The sequence below is a fragment of the Arachis duranensis genome, chromosome 5 (assembly GCF_000817695.3).
Source record: "Arachis duranensis cultivar V14167 chromosome 5, aradu.V14167.gnm2.J7QH, whole genome shotgun sequence".
In the NCBI taxonomy this organism is placed as follows: Eukaryota; Viridiplantae; Streptophyta; class Magnoliopsida; order Fabales; family Fabaceae; genus Arachis; species Arachis duranensis.
In genome coordinates this window covers 22,579,293-22,598,579 of record NC_029776.3, presented here as the reverse complement: position 1 = coordinate 22,598,579, position 19,287 = coordinate 22,579,293, and the positions used below count along the sequence as shown (strand labels likewise).

Below are 19,287 nucleotides of genomic sequence, written 5' to 3'. Positions count from 1 at the left end.
TAGTCACCTACAAAATTCAAACGATTGAATAAGAAAATACCATCATTGTTTTGTGAAATTCAATCGATTGAATTTTGAAGAAATATGCGATATTTTGAACATAATGAATCAAGAAAAAAAACAATTCTAACTGGTATTGTCAAAATATTTATGAAAGTCACTATTAATGGAACATCTATTTTATTGTTGGTTTTGTTTCTAATTGTTAATAAACATAATAGACAAATAATAAAATAATAATTTATAAAAAAAAAAATAATTTTTTATCTTTTAATATTTTTTATTATTAAAAATTTATTAAATATAATAAAAAAATAATGTCTCATTAAAATTTTTTTTTATCAATTTAATAGACCTAAAGAAATATTTTATTTTGGGACTCGCAGATCCTATGCCATCTCATATTGTAGAAGAGTCTGGAAGCTCAACCACAGAACAATAAGAATGAATTGTCTCTTTTTTCTTTTAAAAAGAGTAAACTGTGATTTCTTAACAAGCCAAAGAATCCATTTCCCTTGCCAAGAGAAAAAAAAAACGTCAGAACTCACAAGTTACAACAAACCCGAGTAGTCCTAACCCCTCACCTCACTTCTTTCCGTTATCATCCAAACAAGCCCCAATCACACTGAACCTTGAGAGAAAATGGTGGTGGTGATAGAGCAGCAAGAGAATGAGGATCGAAACGCAAATCCCTCCAATACTGCTGGTAACGATGCTTCCGACGGTTTTGAAACGGCCAGCGACACCGACCTGGGCAGCGAAACCGGAGGTGATGACGTTGGCGCTAGCAGCCATGATCAACAGCTCGAACAACAGCAACATCAACAACAGCAGCCGAAGCCAGAGCATTCGGAGCCGGAACCTGAACAGAGTGTTTCTCCAAGTAATAGTTTCTCTAGAGATCCCTTGATCAATGAGGAATTGGAGAAGGTTTGGTTTCAAAATTTTAGGGTTTTGATAATTTTGCATTAAATTTGGTTTCTTCTTTTAGTGTGATCATGTTCTTTGGTAGTAATTACTGTTTCTTAATTTCATTTTTCAGTGTTTTTATTTATTAAAATGGTTTATAATAAAAAATTTACTGATTCTTTATTTTAATGGAGTGGTTTGATGCTATTAGGTTGCATAATAATATAGGGAGTTTGAGTTTGAGCAGTAGTGCTTTATAAACTGCACTAGAGAACATGTGAAGTCTCAAGATTATGTTCAATTGGTTAAGCAGACTAATTGTCTTCAGACTATGATTGTAAAGTTGTTGAATCAAAATATTTTTTTTAACTAAAAACATGATCTATTATCTACATAATGGTCCTGGTCTAAATTGAACCATTTGATGTGGTATTTAAAACATGCATATTCATTTTTAAGGTTAAAAATACACAAAATAGTGCTGATGCCACTTGCTGCAGAAAGCATTGGTTCAAGCAAATGAGGCAAAGGCAGAAGGGAATAAGCTTTTTGTGGATGGGAAGTATGAGGAAGCATTATCCCAGTATGAACTTGCTCTACAAGTTGCACCTGACATGCCTTCATCTGTTGAAATACTCTCAATATGTCATGCAAACCGTGCTGTGTGCTTTCAGAAACTGGTATGGTGTTCTTTCTTACTATTAATGAGAATAGCATTTGTTAGCACCTTCCCCTATCAATTATTATGTTGTAAATCAGATGGACTATTTATCTCTATTTTTTTATTTTCTTCTTTCTAAAAAGCTTGATAACCTATGTCTAGTGGTATGTGGGATTTGCCTACTAATTTGGAAGTGTATGATTAGGTATTTTTTTTATGTTTATTATTTGGACAGCTAAATTGTCATTACTCTTGAATTTAAAAGTTTTATTATACAGAAAAGAGGGAATGTATAATTCTGGAAAATAGAAAAGAACCCTATCTGCATGCAAGACAGAAAGTAGAAGCTTTAAGCTGAATTCTCTCTTGTTACAGGGGTAAATTGGCAAACTTAATGATGTGGAGATTATAACCCAACCATAATTTCCTTGACATGTTCACTGTGTAAAAGTAATAGTGAAAACAGAAAAGGAAAATTGGAAACAATATATTGTTTCAACCATTTCTTTAAGAAAATTGTGCACTAAACCAAACAAACCCTATAGCATTTTAACTGTTTATTGAAATGCATTGGTCTGGTTCCTCGTAAGACTTGCGAATTTGAGGCTATTTACTAATTAAATATAATATTTACTAATTTGAGGCTATTTATTAATTCCATAATGTAATTAGTCTGTTCAAAACATGAACCCAACTTGCTTAATTAATAGGCCTGCTTAAAGTAAAAATATAACATTGGGAGCTCACAAACTAGATACCTCATGCATCCATCCGAGGGGCCATTTTTGGCAAACAGGACCCTTTTAAGTGTGGTTCAACTCTTTCGTACCTCTTTTTTTATTTTCCAATCATATCTTTTGAAGTCATTTTAATCATAGATAAAGCTGGTATGGAATCTTGCATCATATTTGCCCTTTTATATTTGAAATTGATTAAGTCAAGAATCTAATTTCTTTTAACTTATACTAAACATATCCCAGGGAAAATATGACAACACAGTTAAAGAATGCACAAAAGCATTAGATCTGAATCCAGTGTATATTAAAGCTTTAGTAAGAAGAGGAGAAGCTCATGAAAAGCTTGAACATTTTGAAGAAGCCATTGCTGGTAAGTTCAGATCTTATATTAGGAGTTATTGAACTTTATTCTCTTTTGCACAGTAAGGGGGTATGTGTAGTTTCTCAAACTGGAAAGGTGCCACTGTTATGTGGTATCTGCCAACCTAGGGAAAGCCAGTATGAGTATCATTATGCATTCCTTATTGTTGGATCTTAATGAAGAAGTACATGTTTTGCATACTGTTGCCATTCAGATTTTTTTTCCCTTTTCGCATCATTGAGTTCATTCATACCATAATTTTTTCGCCTCACTAATTTTAGTTATTTTTCCAAATATCAATTGACAGATATGAAAAAGATCTTAGAAATTGATCCCTCAAATGATCAAGCTAGGAAGGCCATCAGGCGACTTGAGCCGCTTGCTGCAGAAAAGCGGGAAATGATGAAGGAAGAGATGATTGGCAAGTTTCTGTTTTCATCTTTATCTTGGATTTCAATTATAGTTGCTATTGTATCATGTACTTCGCGTAGAACAGTGCATGGGCATTATTTCCTTACATTACCTTGATCCTTCATGCATACATTTATAATCTGTTACCCAAATATGATGCTCTTTTCTTTATTTCTTCTTGCTGCTGCAAAACTACCGTCAATTACAGAAAAACATCCTGTCTCGGTTTCTGTGTATTTATTGGCACATTCATCTAGCTTTTTTGTCCATCCTTAAGATTTATTTGCAATCTTGTGGTTGAAATTGGCTAAGTCCATATGTTAGTTTAGTCAGATTAAAATTATTTTATCAAAGGAATTTATGGATGCCTTATTATGATATTTCTAAGCATGGGATACCTAGGTGATAGAAAGATATACTATTATTTTTGAGTGATGTATGCAACTTTGGTTTTTCAGAGATTCCATTTTATCTTGTGGATATAGATTGTGTTCCTTGAGAGTTTAGACTAGTATGCTCTGTGTTATTTGTGATGGGCATAGAGTTGGCATTTGTTAATTGGGATTTGGGAATCTTGTAGTTGGAGGAGAAACTTTAGGATTGTCTAGTTATATAAATTATCTTTTATCTTGAATTGCAGTCTTTGGTGCTTGATTTATTTATTGCTCAAACAAAACCTTTTGGATTCCAGGCAGTGCTGCTAGCTGCACTTGTATGTTAAGCCTATTATCTTCCTGGTTGTCATTCATGTTAAACCTATTATCTGCTTCTTTACCTCTTGGTAGAGGCTGCAGAGTCTTATCTTCAGTTCCGAATATTTTCTTTGTACTTACATTCTATAAACTATAATCCGGTACGATTTGCTATCTTCATTTTACTTGCACTGAAGAATTGTTTCTTGATGCAGCAAAACTAAAAGAAATGGGAAATTCTGTCTTGGGCCGGTTTGGGATGAGTGTCGATAACTTCAAAGCAGTTAAAGATCCAAACACTGGTTCCTATTCTATCTCATTCCAGCGTTAAGCCTGGCAGAGCAATGTCATAATAGCATATTTAAGTAAGAAAGATGCAGTCCATAATGATGCAGGTTTGAGGCCTCATTGTGCATGCAAGGCATTAGGAAAAGTTGAATGTTCTTAAAGGAGTTTAGATCATCTAAAGTGAAAGTTTGTAAAGTGGAAAAAATGAAAGGATAATCATTTTCAATGGAAGTTATTGATGGAAGGGTGATTATGACTAACTTCTTACTTACTTTCACACCCTTACAAAAAATAAGAGCATGTGATGATTGCTTTTGGTTCATCCTTAAAGGACATTGATAATGAATAAATCCGGGATAACTAATTGTGATTTTTAATCTGTATTCAAATTTCAAAACACATGAAGATTGTTACCTCTAGTAAAATTGAACACATCATGTGATTCTTGTTACATCATTTCTTTTTCACTTACCTAATAAATTTTTATCTCCTACTTTTATTTCAGTGGTGCTAAGCATTTAAGTAATGTCCGAGATGGCCACTGGCTAGTCAACTTCTTCATGTCATAGCTAGAAGATGATAGAACTAATCCATTGCTACATTTTTTTTTTTCTTAAGGTACCTTGGATTCTGGGTTATTTAGGTAGTTAAGAACCGTCATGTGTTAAAAGTATATATTAAAAGTATAAAAGTATATATTAAAAGTATATAGATATTATTTGAAGTATAATTTTTAATATATTAAAACCATGCAATTAGACACGATTAAATAATAATAAAAGTTACAAATTTTTTATGTTAGTCATGGCAAAAAGACACTCAAATAGTGTTTGTTTGAACTTTTTTTTTGTTGGTTCATCGTTCACTCCATTGTGAATTTTACTATGTTCCATTGTGAATTTTACTACGTTTTTTTTTTCAATTGTTTGTCTTCACACTTCGTACTCGGTTATCTATTCCCGTTTTTTCTCCAATTTTTTTTAACTTTGTTAAGATGTGGTGTGCTTGAGCAGATACACAAAATGGAATAAGAAGAAGAACAAATTAAATGGAATTAAAAATCAGACCTATTTTAATCTGATTTGTATATAGTCTTATCATGAGAACTGAAATCTTATTAGAATTGAAATGAGTGCTATTTTTTTATACCCATAACCTGAAATAGAATTCCAATTCTCTTAAGAGAATTCTATTCCAAGAGTTAATCAATGCAAAACACATTATTCTAAAGAATAATAAAAAATTAAAAAAAATTCTACGTAAGTTAAATGTCACCAATATCTAAAGAATAAAAATAACATTAATATATTTAAAAGCCGTTTGGAAAATTGAACACATGTACATCACCCCGTTTTTCAATCACCTAATAAATTTTCATCTCTTACTTCTATTTCAGTGGTGCTAACTGCTAAGCATTTAAGCTAGTCAAGTACTTCATGTCATAGCTAGAAAGATGTTAAGTCAGGCTTTTTCAGTGCTTTTTTCTACCATTGTATCTGAGTCCCAAAATCGGAAGCACTTATGGTGGGTCGATAAAAAAAAACCATACAAAAATCATTAAACTTAATCCCACTTTTAACCAACTTTAATTGTGTAACACAACTGCCACCCCTCTGCATTACTGCGCCTCCTTTCTGCAAAAGATCTAAAATTCATGTTCAATCCTTAGGAAAATCCTTACTTTTACTATCCACACCTTAGAAAAATCCTTACTTATAGAATAATAAATTTGTTCCAAGTACATAAAAGTCATACAATTAAAGATTTACAAGAGACTGGTTAGAAAATTCCGGTAAATTAACTGCAAAGCTTACAAGTGCGATGTAATCTCTGATGAATTCATGTTCAATCATCGTAAGTGAGAAGAAAATTTGTCTAAATGCTATTTATTGACTTAGAAATTATTATCTTAGCCTTTCAGATATATACATCTAAACAATTGACAAGTTAAAAACCAAAAATGATTTAAAAGTGACCAAATCACTTGTTAACACAACCTTAACAAAACTATTGATGCTGATACTGCTGCATCACCAAGACGGATGCTATTGTTGGGCAATCTTGAGATACCAGCAAAGAACCAATTGGTCCAAGTTCCGGGTATTCATTTCTCTTGAGAGCATATGCCACTTCACCTTGTGGACTTCGACCCACAAGAACCAGATTGCAATGAGTGAACTCACAGATCACAGCAACTGTTCCTGCTGCATCCTTTACTGCTTTCTCTTCATATGTCACAGAATCATCGTTAGCTACTTTTGCCTTGAATTCATTAAGGAACTCCTCATCCTCTGAGACTAATTTGGAGCTGGAAGAGGATTCTCCCACGTCCACTCTAACGATATCTCCTGTGGTACTTGGTTCTACGACAAAGCGAAGAACCACCAATCTTATGCCAGGGTGCTCGGCCATTCGAGCACCATAAGCAAGGGCCTCGCGATCATCACTTCCACCAAAGAAAAGCACTGTAATGGAATAAGAAACATTGCTTGCAGATATATGGGATGTACCACCAAGGCCACGATCAACGAGAATTCCAACTGAGCATGGAGCATTCTCAAGGACCCTTCTGTTAACATATTTAAAATCACTTCTTGTTGTCTCTAATGAGCCATCCAATCTTTGGTGCTTATGAAACGGAAGAATGATTACTGCAGCTTTCTTTCCCCCAGCAGTTGCACAAATGTCTACGTGCATGTCTGCCATAGATGAGATTTCGGTCATTGGTTTGACAGACACTTGACTCAGTTGATGGTATGCCTCAAATGCCACAATTAAATGATCAGCATCAGAGGGACGATCCTTATTCCAGAATGGCAACCCATTTTTCCTTGCCTTATGTACCATTAAGATTGTTGATGACCTCTCAGAAAATTCTCTGAGGTGCATTGTATACACACAAATTCCACCGGACTTCTGGATTCCTCTTGAGGCTTCAATCAAGTTTATCATTGATGGAATATTTCTTGCATTATGGAAACAGCAAAGAATCCTCAATTGGCTGTTTGTGTTCTTCCTTGCTATTGTTTTGTATTTGTAATCATCTATTTTCGCCCTTCTTGCAGGCTTATACACAGCCATGACAAGAGGAGTGGTAATGAATGTGGTAAATACTGCCATAAGAACCATAATGGCAAAGGTTTGATCATTTAAAACCTGCAAATTGCAAAAAGCACATATTAAGCTTTCATTTCTTTGATTGATAGAAACATATAACATGTTAAAATAGTTAGTGAATATCAATAGCAAGAGAATTTTAATACCTTCCTATCTTTGCCAATGTTGAGAACAATCAATTCAACCAAGCCCTTACTGTTCATTAGGAATCCCAGAGCTAAAGCCTCCTTCAAGGGTACTTTACAGAAAAGTGATACAACAACGGTTCCAACAATCTTCCCAAAACAAGCAGTGAAAATAACTAAGGCCAGAATACCCCATGACTGCAGGCCGTGAATGGCGAATATGTTGGTCTTCAATCCACTTGACACAAAATAGAGTGGGAGGAAAATGCCCGAAACAAGATCCTCTACTTTCTCCACAAGAGCCCTGGTAAATGGTCCATCTTTTGGAATCAACACACCAACAACAAATGCACCAAACATGGCATGGATTCCAATAGCATCTGTAACAAAACCCGCAGCCAAAACAACAACTAATGTAGCACATATATATATCTCATCCACCGGCTCGCCTTCATTACATCGTTGTGTAATCCTTTTGAAAATTGGAGGGACAATGATGATTGAACAAAGAACAAAACCACATCCACATAAGAAGACCCACAATGACACTAGTGGAGACTCGCTATCGCCTGACAAGGCAACAGCAAGTGCAAGCAGAATCCAAGCAGCAATATCATTTACTGCTGCGGCAGACATAGCCATTCTACCAACATTGGTAGTTAGAAGTTTCAACTCAGCCAAAATACGAGCCAACACAGGGAAAGCAGTTATGGATAGAGCAACACCCATAAAGACAAGAAATGCAGTACCATTTACACCTTTGGCAATTGTTTCTTTAAGAACAAATGATGAACCAATTCCCAAGGCAAAGGGTACACTTATTCCAGCAATAGCAATGGCAAAGGTCTGTTTCCCTGTTTGACGCAAAGATCTCGGATCTAACTCTAGGCCTGCCAGGAATAGAAAGAACAAAAGGCCAATGTTTGCCAGAGTATCCAGTACTGTAAGACTCTTGGAGGGGAAGACAGCATTCAAATAGCTTTTATTTCGTCCTAATGCTGATGGCCCAAGTAATATTCCTCCCTGTCAATGAGAAGTAGTGTTAAATCATGGAGCATCATCTCTCCCTTTCAATAAACCTCTAATATAAGTCACAACTTAGTTCTTTCCTAAAGAAATTTCTAAAATGTATTGAACTTAATAATACTTTTTATTTCCCTGCTGTATGGAGGATAATCTTACAAATTGTATTACAAAAATCTTATGATAGATAAACGTTACAGGTTAAATTCTAAATTCATTAGATAGTGCTGCAGATATTTTAAGAGAAATGAACTTACCACAATCTCTGCAATGACTCTTGGCTGCCTCAAAGGCCTTATAATATATGCCAATCCTCTTGTGACTACAAATACTAGGCATATCTGTAAAATAGCCATGGGGAGTGCAAAATCAAGAGGGTTATCTCCTTGAAACACACCATTTGATGTAGGTTTCATGGGTGGGGGGCAAACACTTGCAGAAGTAGCATTGGTAACCATTTTCACCACTGCAAAGTCCAAAGCTACACCAGACTCTCACTTAAATTTCTGCCAAAAATAGGAATCTTCTTTCAAATCTCTCGTGTAAGAATTAAGAACTACATCAAAATCAAAGTACATGGAAATATATTCTTTTATTTAAATTTTCACATTCTCGTGACCTTATCAAGAAAAAGGATCCTAACTTCTAATCAATAGTGACAATAAAAAACATGACAAGGTTCATGTGAATTTGACAATTTGTCACGCCAGAAGATCCATTCCCAAATTAAAGACCACTCTTTAAGCGGGGACAGCATCTTTGGCCTGAAAACTCAGAAAGTACTAAAATAAAAACCACTGAAACACAATCAAGAATGCATCTTTCTTTTCTCTAGAACTTTCTGTGACCTCGTTTTTCGTTTCTATAGCAAACACTTTCAAGCAATAAACAGAAGAGAATGGTCGCACATGACAGCAGTAAACCAAAGATATCCATGGTTCATTCTTCATACAAACAGAAGTAGCACTACTAATTCGATTATAATTAAGGTTTGAATCTAAGGGCTCCAAAAATGTCAAATAAAAATTCATGAAGCAGAAAAAAAAAAAAAACGCTACCCCCACAAAACCGATTGCATGGCTGGTGGTAGTGGCAGACTGGCAGCGTGCAAGGAAAGAATTATAAGTACAAATTTATTAAACCAATGGGAAACAAACAATACAAACTTATCCAAAACAAAGAGGTATAGTTGAAACTAACGTTCAAAAAGAAATTAAATGACTATACACATTGATACATATGCAGAGAATGCAAAGAAAAATAAGGCAGACAAACCAACGGAATGGTTAGAGGCTCAGATCGAAGTCAAAACTCAGTAGAAAAGAGAAGGCGCTGTATGTTTTAAAATTGAGAAGCCAGTGATCGAAGTTAACAGCATGCAGGAAAGTAGTACTCTATATACATGTGCCCATATGAATAACTCTGATTTGGCTTTCCCCTACTTTTACGCGGTTATCTCTGACACTTTTTTTTTTTTTAAATAGGAAATAGTAGGGCGACCATTTCGAATCACACTCCTTCAAATTTAATGAACAACAAGTCAACCACCAAGAAACACTATAAATAAAAGATTTCATAGAAAGCATACATTGCACGTTACTCCAACAGCAGGAAGGCCTAGTGTGGAAAGAGCGCAATAGTTAATAGATTATGAAGTAGTTCCTAACCCGCGCGTGACTTGGTAGTCTAAAGTAACATGGAATTTTAGTATTCTTTAATTATAAGAAAGAGAAAACCTCTATATATAGAGTTTTAGTATTCTATAAAAAGATATCAAAATTTTGTTTAGTTATTATTTTTTTATTTTATTATTTTAATTTAAATTTATTTTATTTTTTAGTTGATATTAAATTATTACAAAATTATAACAAAAATAAAAAACTAGACAAAAAAATATTTTTTATTATTAATTTTAAAAACTAAAATATCTTCTAATATTATATTTATTTAATTTTAATTAAAAAATTAATTTAATTATGAAAAAGTAAAATAATTTTGTAATTAATTTTAGAAAAATAAAAATATCNAATTATTTAAAATTAAATTTCAAACACACTTAATTCATACAAATAAATAGAAAATCAATTCTTACCCGATCCAAACCCTACTGGAGTCGGACCTAACTTTATTTTTTCGGTAGCTCATATGTCGCGGTAAGTGATTTGATCATTGAAAGTAATTGAAGTTTTAGTACTTTTAATTATAAAAAAAATGTCTATATATGAAATTTTAGTACTCTATAATAAAAAAAAAGAAAAAAATCAAAATTTTGTTTAGTTAAAATCTTTTTATTTTATTGTTTTAATTTAAATTTATTTTATTTTTTAGTTAATATTAAATTATTTTGTATTTTTGAAAATAATTAGGTAACGTTTGAAAAAGAGATAGAAATTGAGAAATTGATAATGGGAGACAAAAATTGAGAGAAAGAAATTGAAATAAATTTTAATATTGTATTTTGTGTAAAGAAAGAGACAAAGACTAAAATAAAAATAAAATTTTAATTTAATTTGTACAAAAAATAAAATTAGAATTAATTAATTAAAATAACTATAAAATATTATTAAAATTTTAATTTTTGTGTTTTCACTTTTTAAAAGTACTAAAATATGAAATTTTAATACCAATTTTAGTTTTTCAATCTCCATTTAATGTCAATATCTAAAAATAAATGCTACCTATCAACCAAAAATCTGCATTATTATTATTATTATTATTATTATTATTATTATTATTATTATTATTATTATCATTATCTACTTAATATACTAAAACTGGGTTTTCCCCCAACTACTAAAGGTGACGTGTCGATCTCTCATGCCTCCGTTTTTCCTCCAAAACGAATAAAATTTTTTTTATTCTAAATTATTTTATTGTAATTATATTATAACTAATACTAAATGAATAATATATAATAATACTAATTTGGCAACATATCCTCATTATAATTATATCAAATCAATATTTAATGCACTATTAAACTATTTATCAATTATCAATTAAAAATACTTTTAATAATTTTAATGATAATAATAATATCAAAAATAGTAATAATAATAATAAAAAATCTTTGTTACCCGATTCACGTATATCAAATAATTTTTCTAAATTATTTTATAAAAAATATCTTTAATATAATTATATTGTAATTAATATTTAATGAATAATATATAATTATACTAATTTAGAAACATATCTTCATTATAATTGTATCAAATCAAAATTTAATGCATTATTAACAAGTTACCTTAATAATAGATAATTTACATATTTATTTTTGTTTTACTAAAGCCTATATATAATGTTTTCCTGTGGTACATGAATCTAAATTTGAGAGTCAATTCATAATTTTATATTTAGTATTTTTTTTACTACTTCATAGAATAAGAATGTATTCTTCGTTTTTTGTTGAAGTTGATTCTTTTAAAGTACAATTTATAATTTTTTATAATATTTTTTTATATACTCATTCTATTATATTATTCTTTTGATAATTTTTTATTTGTTGTTACTCTAAGTTATTCTTATCGTCTAATGTTTCAGTTCGATTGTCTTTTGTCACAATCATTTACAATGCATCACATCCATGAAATACCTCATCGAGTTGTCTTCACTGATTCGGGTTCCAACTACATGGATGTAAGCGTTCAAAGAAGAGGCAATAGTCTCTACTTTACCAAAGGATGTAAGCGTTCAGTTTTGCTAAATTCATGACAAATTTAGATATGCAATTTCAACGATTGGTAATATATTTAAATTTTCTTAGTTTAAGCTGTTCATTATTAGAATAATTTAACATATTTTGATTTTTTTCAAAAATTACCAGCTTTCTTTTGCATGCATGCAATACTATTGAGGGGAATAACAGTTAGTTTGGTTTCTCGGTGTGGCAATTCTATACCTTGCTGCATTGCATGGATAGCGGATGATGAAGCTTATCTAACAAGTGGATGGTCTGATTTTGCACGAATTCTAAATATTGAAACTTACGATATTATTTCAGTTGGTTGTCGTTACAAGAATTATTCTATACTATACGTGACTAAGGACTAGAATAGGTTCAATATTGTTTAGGTAATTTAGTTTTACTATTAGTATTTGATTAAATTATAATTATAGAATTTTAAATTATTGCCTCAATTTATATATTACGATTATTTTTTGTGGATGTGCTATTTTTAAATAATTTAATAAAATGAAGTAGTGTCAGATATTATTAAGTTTATTTTTATCTTTTATTTCTTTATTTGTATTTTCATTATATTTGACAAAACATGAATCTACACATATATTAAATCGTTGACCTAAAGACAATTTATTTACCAATAAAAAACAGATTTGATTTATAATTGGAATAAAATTTATTTGCCAATAATCGGTGGATAAAATTGAAATTACACCCGTGTCATATAATTATAATTGATTAATTGGTATAAAATGAAATTATACCCGTGTCATGAGTAATAACTAAATAATTATATCTTAACAAAATATAATTTGAAATAATTTATAAACAATTATCTTAACAAAAATAATTATTTAATAATTGATTTAAAAATCAATGCAAAAAATAATTATTAATAATAGTATTATTAACTGGATAAATAATATAATTTCAAATTATTACTTGATATATAAATAATATATGGAAATCTATTGAAATCTATTGAGTAAATTAATGATTTTGCACCTTAATAATTTGACAATTATTACTCAATTAACCAGTTAATTGAATTAGTAATAACAATTTCCAATTTCAAATTTTGTATATTAAGTAGTTATTAAAAACTGGGTAATAACGATTTACACGAGAAAATCATTGATAAATTCAATTAACCATATAGAAGATAATATACTAACAGTTTTAGTATATTATTTATGGCAAGCGAAATTATTTCTTCAGATTTTCTATTAAAATTGAAATTAGTAATAGTTTAAAAAAAGTTTATTAATAAAATTACTAATAGTCAGATTTTTATACACAAGATATATGTTTTCTATATATTATTTAAAAAATATAATGAAACATGAATAATGAATGAGTATGTTATTTCTTCGACTAGCTAATTAATGCAAAATTGAGTACCCTTTTTTATTCGATTGAGGTCATCTTCTGTTTGGTGAAAATTTTAATCACCTTAATTAAATCCTGTCTTTGTGCCTTAACTTATACAAGTAGTAATATGTTACATATTATTTGGTATATCTAAGTAGTTATTTCTCATAGTGGAGATGTAAATAATCATATTAAGATTTATTGCCAAATAATTAGTGGATGAATAATAGTAGATTATATTATTTTGGGAAAGTATTTTTATTATAATTATATCAAATCAATATTTAATTATGATAAAACATGTTAATTATAATTATATCATAGAATTATAATAATTACGATATTTATGTTATATATTTTAATCATTTATGTACGTAAATAATTAGAAATTAATTAAATCAAATTATTACGGTAAATAATATGTCGTATATTATTACGGAAAATAATCCGTAGATAAAATTGAAATTACACCCATGTCATATAATTATAATTGATTAATTAGTATAAAATGAAATTATACCCGTGTCATGAGTAATAATCTAAATAATTATATCTTAACAAAATATAATTTGAAATAATTTATAAACAATTATCTTAACAAAAATAATTATTTAATAATTAATTTAAAAATCAATGCAAAAAATAAATTTTAATAATAGTATTATTAACTGGATAAATAATATAATTTCAAATTATTACTTAAAATATAAATAATATATGGAAATCAATTGAGTAAATCAATGATTTTGCATCTTAAAAATTTGACAATTATTACTTAATTAACCAGTTAATTGAATTAGTAATAACAATTTTCAATTTCAAATTTTGTATATTAAGTAATTATTAAAAATTGGGTAATAACGATTTACACGAGAAAATCATTGATAAATTCAATTAACCATAAAGAAGATAATATACTAATAGTTTTAGTATATTATTTATGGTAAGAGAAATTATTTCCTCAAATTAAATTTTATATAATTATAATAAGTCTCTATAATTAAAGCAATATAAAACTACTTCATATATAGCAATAATATTATACATATTTATATATATCTTCTTTTATCTCTTTTTTTAAAATATTGACATATAATTAATGTAGAAAATATATAATATTAAACTGTTTTCTTATGCATATATATGAATTTATATAATAATCCGTATAATTTATACGTATGGCATAATACATATGTCAAAAAAAGATTCCATAATTTTTGAAAACCACTGTTTTGTTATATGAAATTTTAATTTAAATTAAATAATTTCTATTTATATAAAAGTTAATTTGGCTTTTTATTATTTGGTGCTGTTAGCGGTAATATGGGTGGACTTTTTTTCTTATACGGTCAAGGTAGTTGTGGAAAAACATTCTTATGGTCAACTATATCATGCTCAATTAGGTCTAAAGGAGGTATAGTTTTAAATGTTGCTTCGAGTAGGATTGCTGCACTTTTGTTGCCTAATGGAAGAACTGTACATTAATGGTTTAAAATTTCTTTGGCCATAAATGAGGATTCTTTGTGTAGCATTAAATAGAGAAGTCCTCTTGCAAGGTTAATATCCAAGGCCAAATTAATCACATGGGATGAAGCTCTAATGATAAGTAAGTATTGTTATGAAGCTTTAGACAAATGCCTCAGAGACATCTTAAGGTGCTCAGATTCATATAATGCTCATTTGTCATTTGGAGGTAAAATTGTTGTTCTCGGAGGAGATTTTAGACAAATTTTACCTATGATTCCCAGAGGCTCAAGGCAAGATATAATTTAGTCTTCTATTAATTCTTCATATTTGTGGCATAACTGTAAGATTTTGAAGCTTACAAAAAACATGAGACACAAGGTGAAAACAACAACATACAAGAACTCAGAAATTTTACAGAATGGCTACTCAAAATTGGTGATGGTTTGGCTGGCGATACAACAGATGGTGAATCGATCGTTCATATACCATCTGACATTTTGATTAAGAACTCTGAGACAGCTTTAGATGACCTTATTGATTTCGTGTATCCAGATATGTTATCCAATTTATCCGTTGAAAATTATTTCAAGGATAGAGCAATTCTTGCACTAACTTTGGATTGTGTCACTGATGTCAACAACAAGATGACTGCAGGATTACCTGGACAAGAAAGAGTCTACTTAAGTTCAGACTCTGTGTGTGCTGAAGAGGGAAATATGGAATTTGAGTTAGATGCTTTCTCGCCAGAGATTCTAAATGGAATGAATTGTTCAGGTCTACCACCACACAAGTTGGTTTAGAAGGTTGGCGCTCCTGTTATGTTGCTACGGAATATAGACCAAACTAATGATTTTTGCAATGGAACGAGGATGCAAGTTAGAAGAATGGAAAATCATGTGATAGAATGCAAGACTTTAACTGGTAACAAAGCTGAAAGTATTGTTCTTATTCCAAGATGAAATCTAATTCCAAATAATGAAACATTGCCGATAAGTCCCAGGGATAAACTCTATCGAAAGTTAAAATTTACCTTCCAATGCCAGTTTTCACCCATGGTCAATTGTATGTTGTGTTATCAAAGGTAACGAGTAAAGATGGTATGCGAGTGCTGTTGCAAGATCATAGACACCTGGAAGATAACTGCACGATGAATGTGGTATATAGAGAAGTTTTTGAGAGCCTATAATAAAAAGGTAATAACAAAATGTCTTACTAAATCTATTTATTTGTTAAAATTTATTACTATCACTTAAAAAAATTTAGAAATTCTAGGAACTAATAGATGAATTCTTATTGTACATTAATAGTTTGAGAATATTAAAATTATCATTAAAATTCGTATAATTTTATTCTCTTGACAAACAATTTTATAATTACGTTAATCATATAATTTTATATACAAACATTGATACATTGTTGTTTCATGTATATATTTTGCAGGTATCAAAGGATAGCATTGAATTGTTATTCTGTAGGTTTAAATTATTTATTATTTATTACAAAACTTTCTGCATTAGGATTCTCTATTAATTTGTTCTTTATTTTGAGCTGATTTTGATATTTTCTTACTTCACAGTAAACCAACATATAAAACTTTGTTGGTAGATTTAAGTATTACTAGATTATTTATGGTCATATTGAATATATATGCCTGATTTATTGAAAAAAGTAGATTAAATAACTATTTTATAGTTAATACAATTAATACTATGTTAAGAAAAGAAAAATAACGCATACAAGTTATTTTTTATTAATTAAATTATTATAATTAAAATAAAATTTAACATAACAACTTAAAATTATAATTTCAATTTTATCACGTGCATGGCACGGGTGATTAAACTTGTTTAGTTGATTAAACTCCAATTATATATTATTCAATCTTGTTACGAAATTAAAAGAAGTAAAACTTATACTATTGAAGAACTTACATGATATGCTGGGGCTTCCAAATGACAGAGTAAGAGTAGAAGTTCTTGGTGGGATCGAATCAAAAGTGGAACTTTTGCTCTCCGTCACAGTTAGGGGTGGCAAGCGAGAAAATTCATTCCATTTCACTCCGTCAAAAATATCACCCCACTTAGTGAGGCGATTCTAAAATCTCACTCTGTCCCGCCTAATTGTGTGCTGGTGGGTTGGTGGACTAAGGTTGGGTTTGGTAAAACTTTTTCAAGAAGTGTTTGTGCTTTTAAAAAGCACAAGCACGTTATTTTGCGTTTGGTAAATTAAAAAGCCTAAATACTTGTGCTTGCAGCTTTTAAAAGTTAAGGGTGCTTTTGAAAGCACCTATGAGGGAGCTTTTCAAAACTGACTTATGCTTACCAAATTTTTTTTCATTTTCCCGCATATATTTCCAGCTATTATATTGCCATTGAAATCCTCGTATATTTCTAACTTCTCATCCTAACCTTAACAAATTCTAACACAATCTTCATATATTTTTTATTTTTGAACCTAATCTTCACAAATTTCAACACAAATACATCTCTATCACATATTAGGTATGAACTTCTATCAATTTATATTATTTTTTTGCGTTAATTTTGTATCTTGTCAATATATCTGTTATGTTTGTTTGTTTTTTTCTGTTCTTTGAAACGGGAAGAGGTTGACCTAGTTTATGAAAATCAATCATAAATTTTTTTTTTGCATGAACATTAGTCAAAATTATAATAACAACATGTATATACATATGTAAATATAGATATATAATCATAAGAGTAGTTTATTTGAGATATGTGTCCTATTTTTTGTGATCTGTAAAGGTGAACCAATATATATAGGTGGGTAATGGATGTACTCAGTACTAACATTGGATTACATACAAATTTTATTATTGACTAATGATAAATCTATTTATATTAGTATAGAGAATAAATCAAATAAATATGTTAATTATTAATCTCTAAAATTTGAGTTAGTGTCAAAATAAAGTGTTAATTGATTCAATTAGAACTCCAAAATTTGATTCATGAATCATATTATCAATTTATTGTTTCTTGTGATTTTTTTTCAAGTAATGTTAATTAATTATTCTATGATTCTTTTGTTTTTATAATATATCTGGTTTCTATGTTATTATTGGCCTACTAGAATAGAATAATATTGTATGTTTATTAGTCTTATTAATTGATAATAATATAGCATAAAGTATATTATTGTGTAACACATAACAAGTATTTAGGTATATCTGACTTAAAATTTTATGATTTACTTTGTTTTCAATCTTTCAATTTTTGTATGAACTTATGGAATAATTTTTGTTATCATATGATAAGTTTTGATGGATACAACAATGAATTTGATCACATGAAGAGAAAAATGATGGAAAAGAAATTGCACAATGGAACAAAAATTTAGTAGATATCTTTTGTGTTTTGTGTGTGAAAAGTATTGAAGCTGGTAGCAAACCAGGCACACATTTTGATACCAAAGGTTGAAAACAATTAATAGCTGAATTCACAAAAGCTACGGAAAAAGAATATAATAGAAAACAATTGAGAAACAAATGGGATCAGTTAAAAGTAGATTGGAAGAATTGGAAGCAATTGAAAAGGAACGAGACTGGACTTGGATGGGACTCTGCTAAAAAGTCAATTGATGCAAGTGAAGAGTGGTGGGCTAAAAAATTAGCGGTTAGTATTCTTAAGCTTAGTTGCATAATAGCATACATATTGATATATATAATTAGTACTAAGTATCAATATTTTATGTAGGTTATTCAAAGGCTAAAAAATTTAGAAAAGAAGGGATTCATCCAGATTTTGAGGCAACATTGGATAGGATGTTTCAAAGAACAGCTGCAATAAGATGCTTGGACTCCATCTTCCGGAATAGTTCCTTCTTCAATTGAGAAAGATACAAAACTTGAAGATAGTGATGATTCTGATATAGAGCCTGAGTCTAGTGTTATAAACATTAAAAGAAAAAAGAAAAATGTCACTAATGCTAATACTTACAAGAAAGCAAAAAAAGTTGGAGGTGCTCAGAAATTGTCACACCAAATTGATAGATTTTGTGAGGCTGTGGAACGTAGGAGCTCCAATAAAAATAATACTTTGGGACCTAGTATAACTCAAGCAATAGAAGAACTGAATGTTATACCGGATATAGATCCACTTGGACAAATTTATATGTTTGCAACTCGACTCTTCTTGGATAAAGATAAAAGAGAGCTGTTCATTGCCTTAAAGCATAAAGAAGTCAAAGTTGCGTGGTTAATGAACGAAAAGAATGTCCAAGAGGAGAAGGAGAGCAATTTATTCACAAAACTTTTTTAAGATTTTAACATTCATTTTATAGACCATGAGTTGTGTCTGCTGTTTACATTCATTTGCTTGGATTTGTTTATTTTATTTGATCTTTTTTATTGCAAATAAAAATTACAATACTTTCATTTCTTGATATATTATTCTTTTTTTTAATCCTTGTGTTATTTCT

The 19,287-nt window shown here is 29.8% G+C and overlaps 2 protein-coding genes across 3 annotated transcripts; one reads left to right on the top strand and one right to left on the bottom strand.

The window, feature by feature from the left end:
* The first annotated feature begins 451 nt into the window (after positions 1–451).
* LOC107488799 (uncharacterized) lies at positions 452–4,515 on the top strand. Its single transcript, XM_016109576.3, has 5 exons — positions 452–930; positions 1,410–1,589; positions 2,551–2,677; positions 2,976–3,089; positions 3,987–4,515. Exons 1-5 carry the CDS (start codon positions 643–645, stop codon positions 4,100–4,102), a joined length of 825 nt encoding a protein of 274 aa, XP_015965062.1. The 5' UTR covers positions 452–642; the 3' UTR covers positions 4,103–4,515.
* Positions 4,516–5,756: 1,241 nt separating this feature from the next.
* LOC107488801 (cation/H(+) antiporter 18) lies at positions 5,757–9,820 on the bottom strand. Of its 2 annotated transcripts, none has more exons than XM_052262460.1 (4): positions 9,604–9,820; positions 8,582–8,830; positions 7,323–8,324; positions 5,757–7,215 (listed from the first exon to the last, which is right to left on the bottom strand). In XM_052262460.1, exons 2-4 carry the CDS (start codon positions 8,780–8,782, stop codon positions 6,067–6,069), a joined length of 2,352 nt encoding a protein of 783 aa, XP_052118420.1. In that variant the 5' UTR covers positions 8,783–8,830; positions 9,604–9,820; the 3' UTR covers positions 5,757–6,066. The 2 variants fall into 2 exon arrangements, with proteins under 2 accessions (XP_052118420.1, XP_015965063.1); XM_016109577.3 differs by having other exon boundaries at positions 9,600–9,819.
* Between the last annotated feature and the right edge of the window lie 9,467 nt (positions 9,821–19,287).

Coding starts and splice junctions, on each gene's coding strand:
- LOC107488799 (XM_016109576.3), top strand. CDS start 643: ATGGTGGTGGTGATAGAGCAGCAAGAGAATGAGGATCGAAACGCAAAT. Junction 931..1,409: donor TCAATGAGGAATTGGAGAAG/GTTTGGTTTCAA, acceptor CACTTGCTGCAG/AAAGCATTGGTTCAAGCAAA. Junction 2,678..2,975: donor TTTTGAAGAAGCCATTGCTG/GTAAGTTCAGAT, acceptor ATCAATTGACAG/ATATGAAAAAGATCTTAGAA.
- LOC107488801 (XM_052262460.1), bottom strand. CDS start 8,782: ATGGTTACCAATGCTACTTCTGCAAGTGTTTGCCCCCCACCCATGAAA. Junction 8,325..8,581: donor GAGTCATTGCAGAGATTGTG/GTAAGTTCATTT, acceptor TCTCATTGACAG/GGAGGAATATTACTTGGGCC. Junction 7,216..7,322: donor ACATTGGCAAAGATAGGAAG/GTATTAAAATTC, acceptor TGCAATTTGCAG/GTTTTAAATGATCAAACCTT.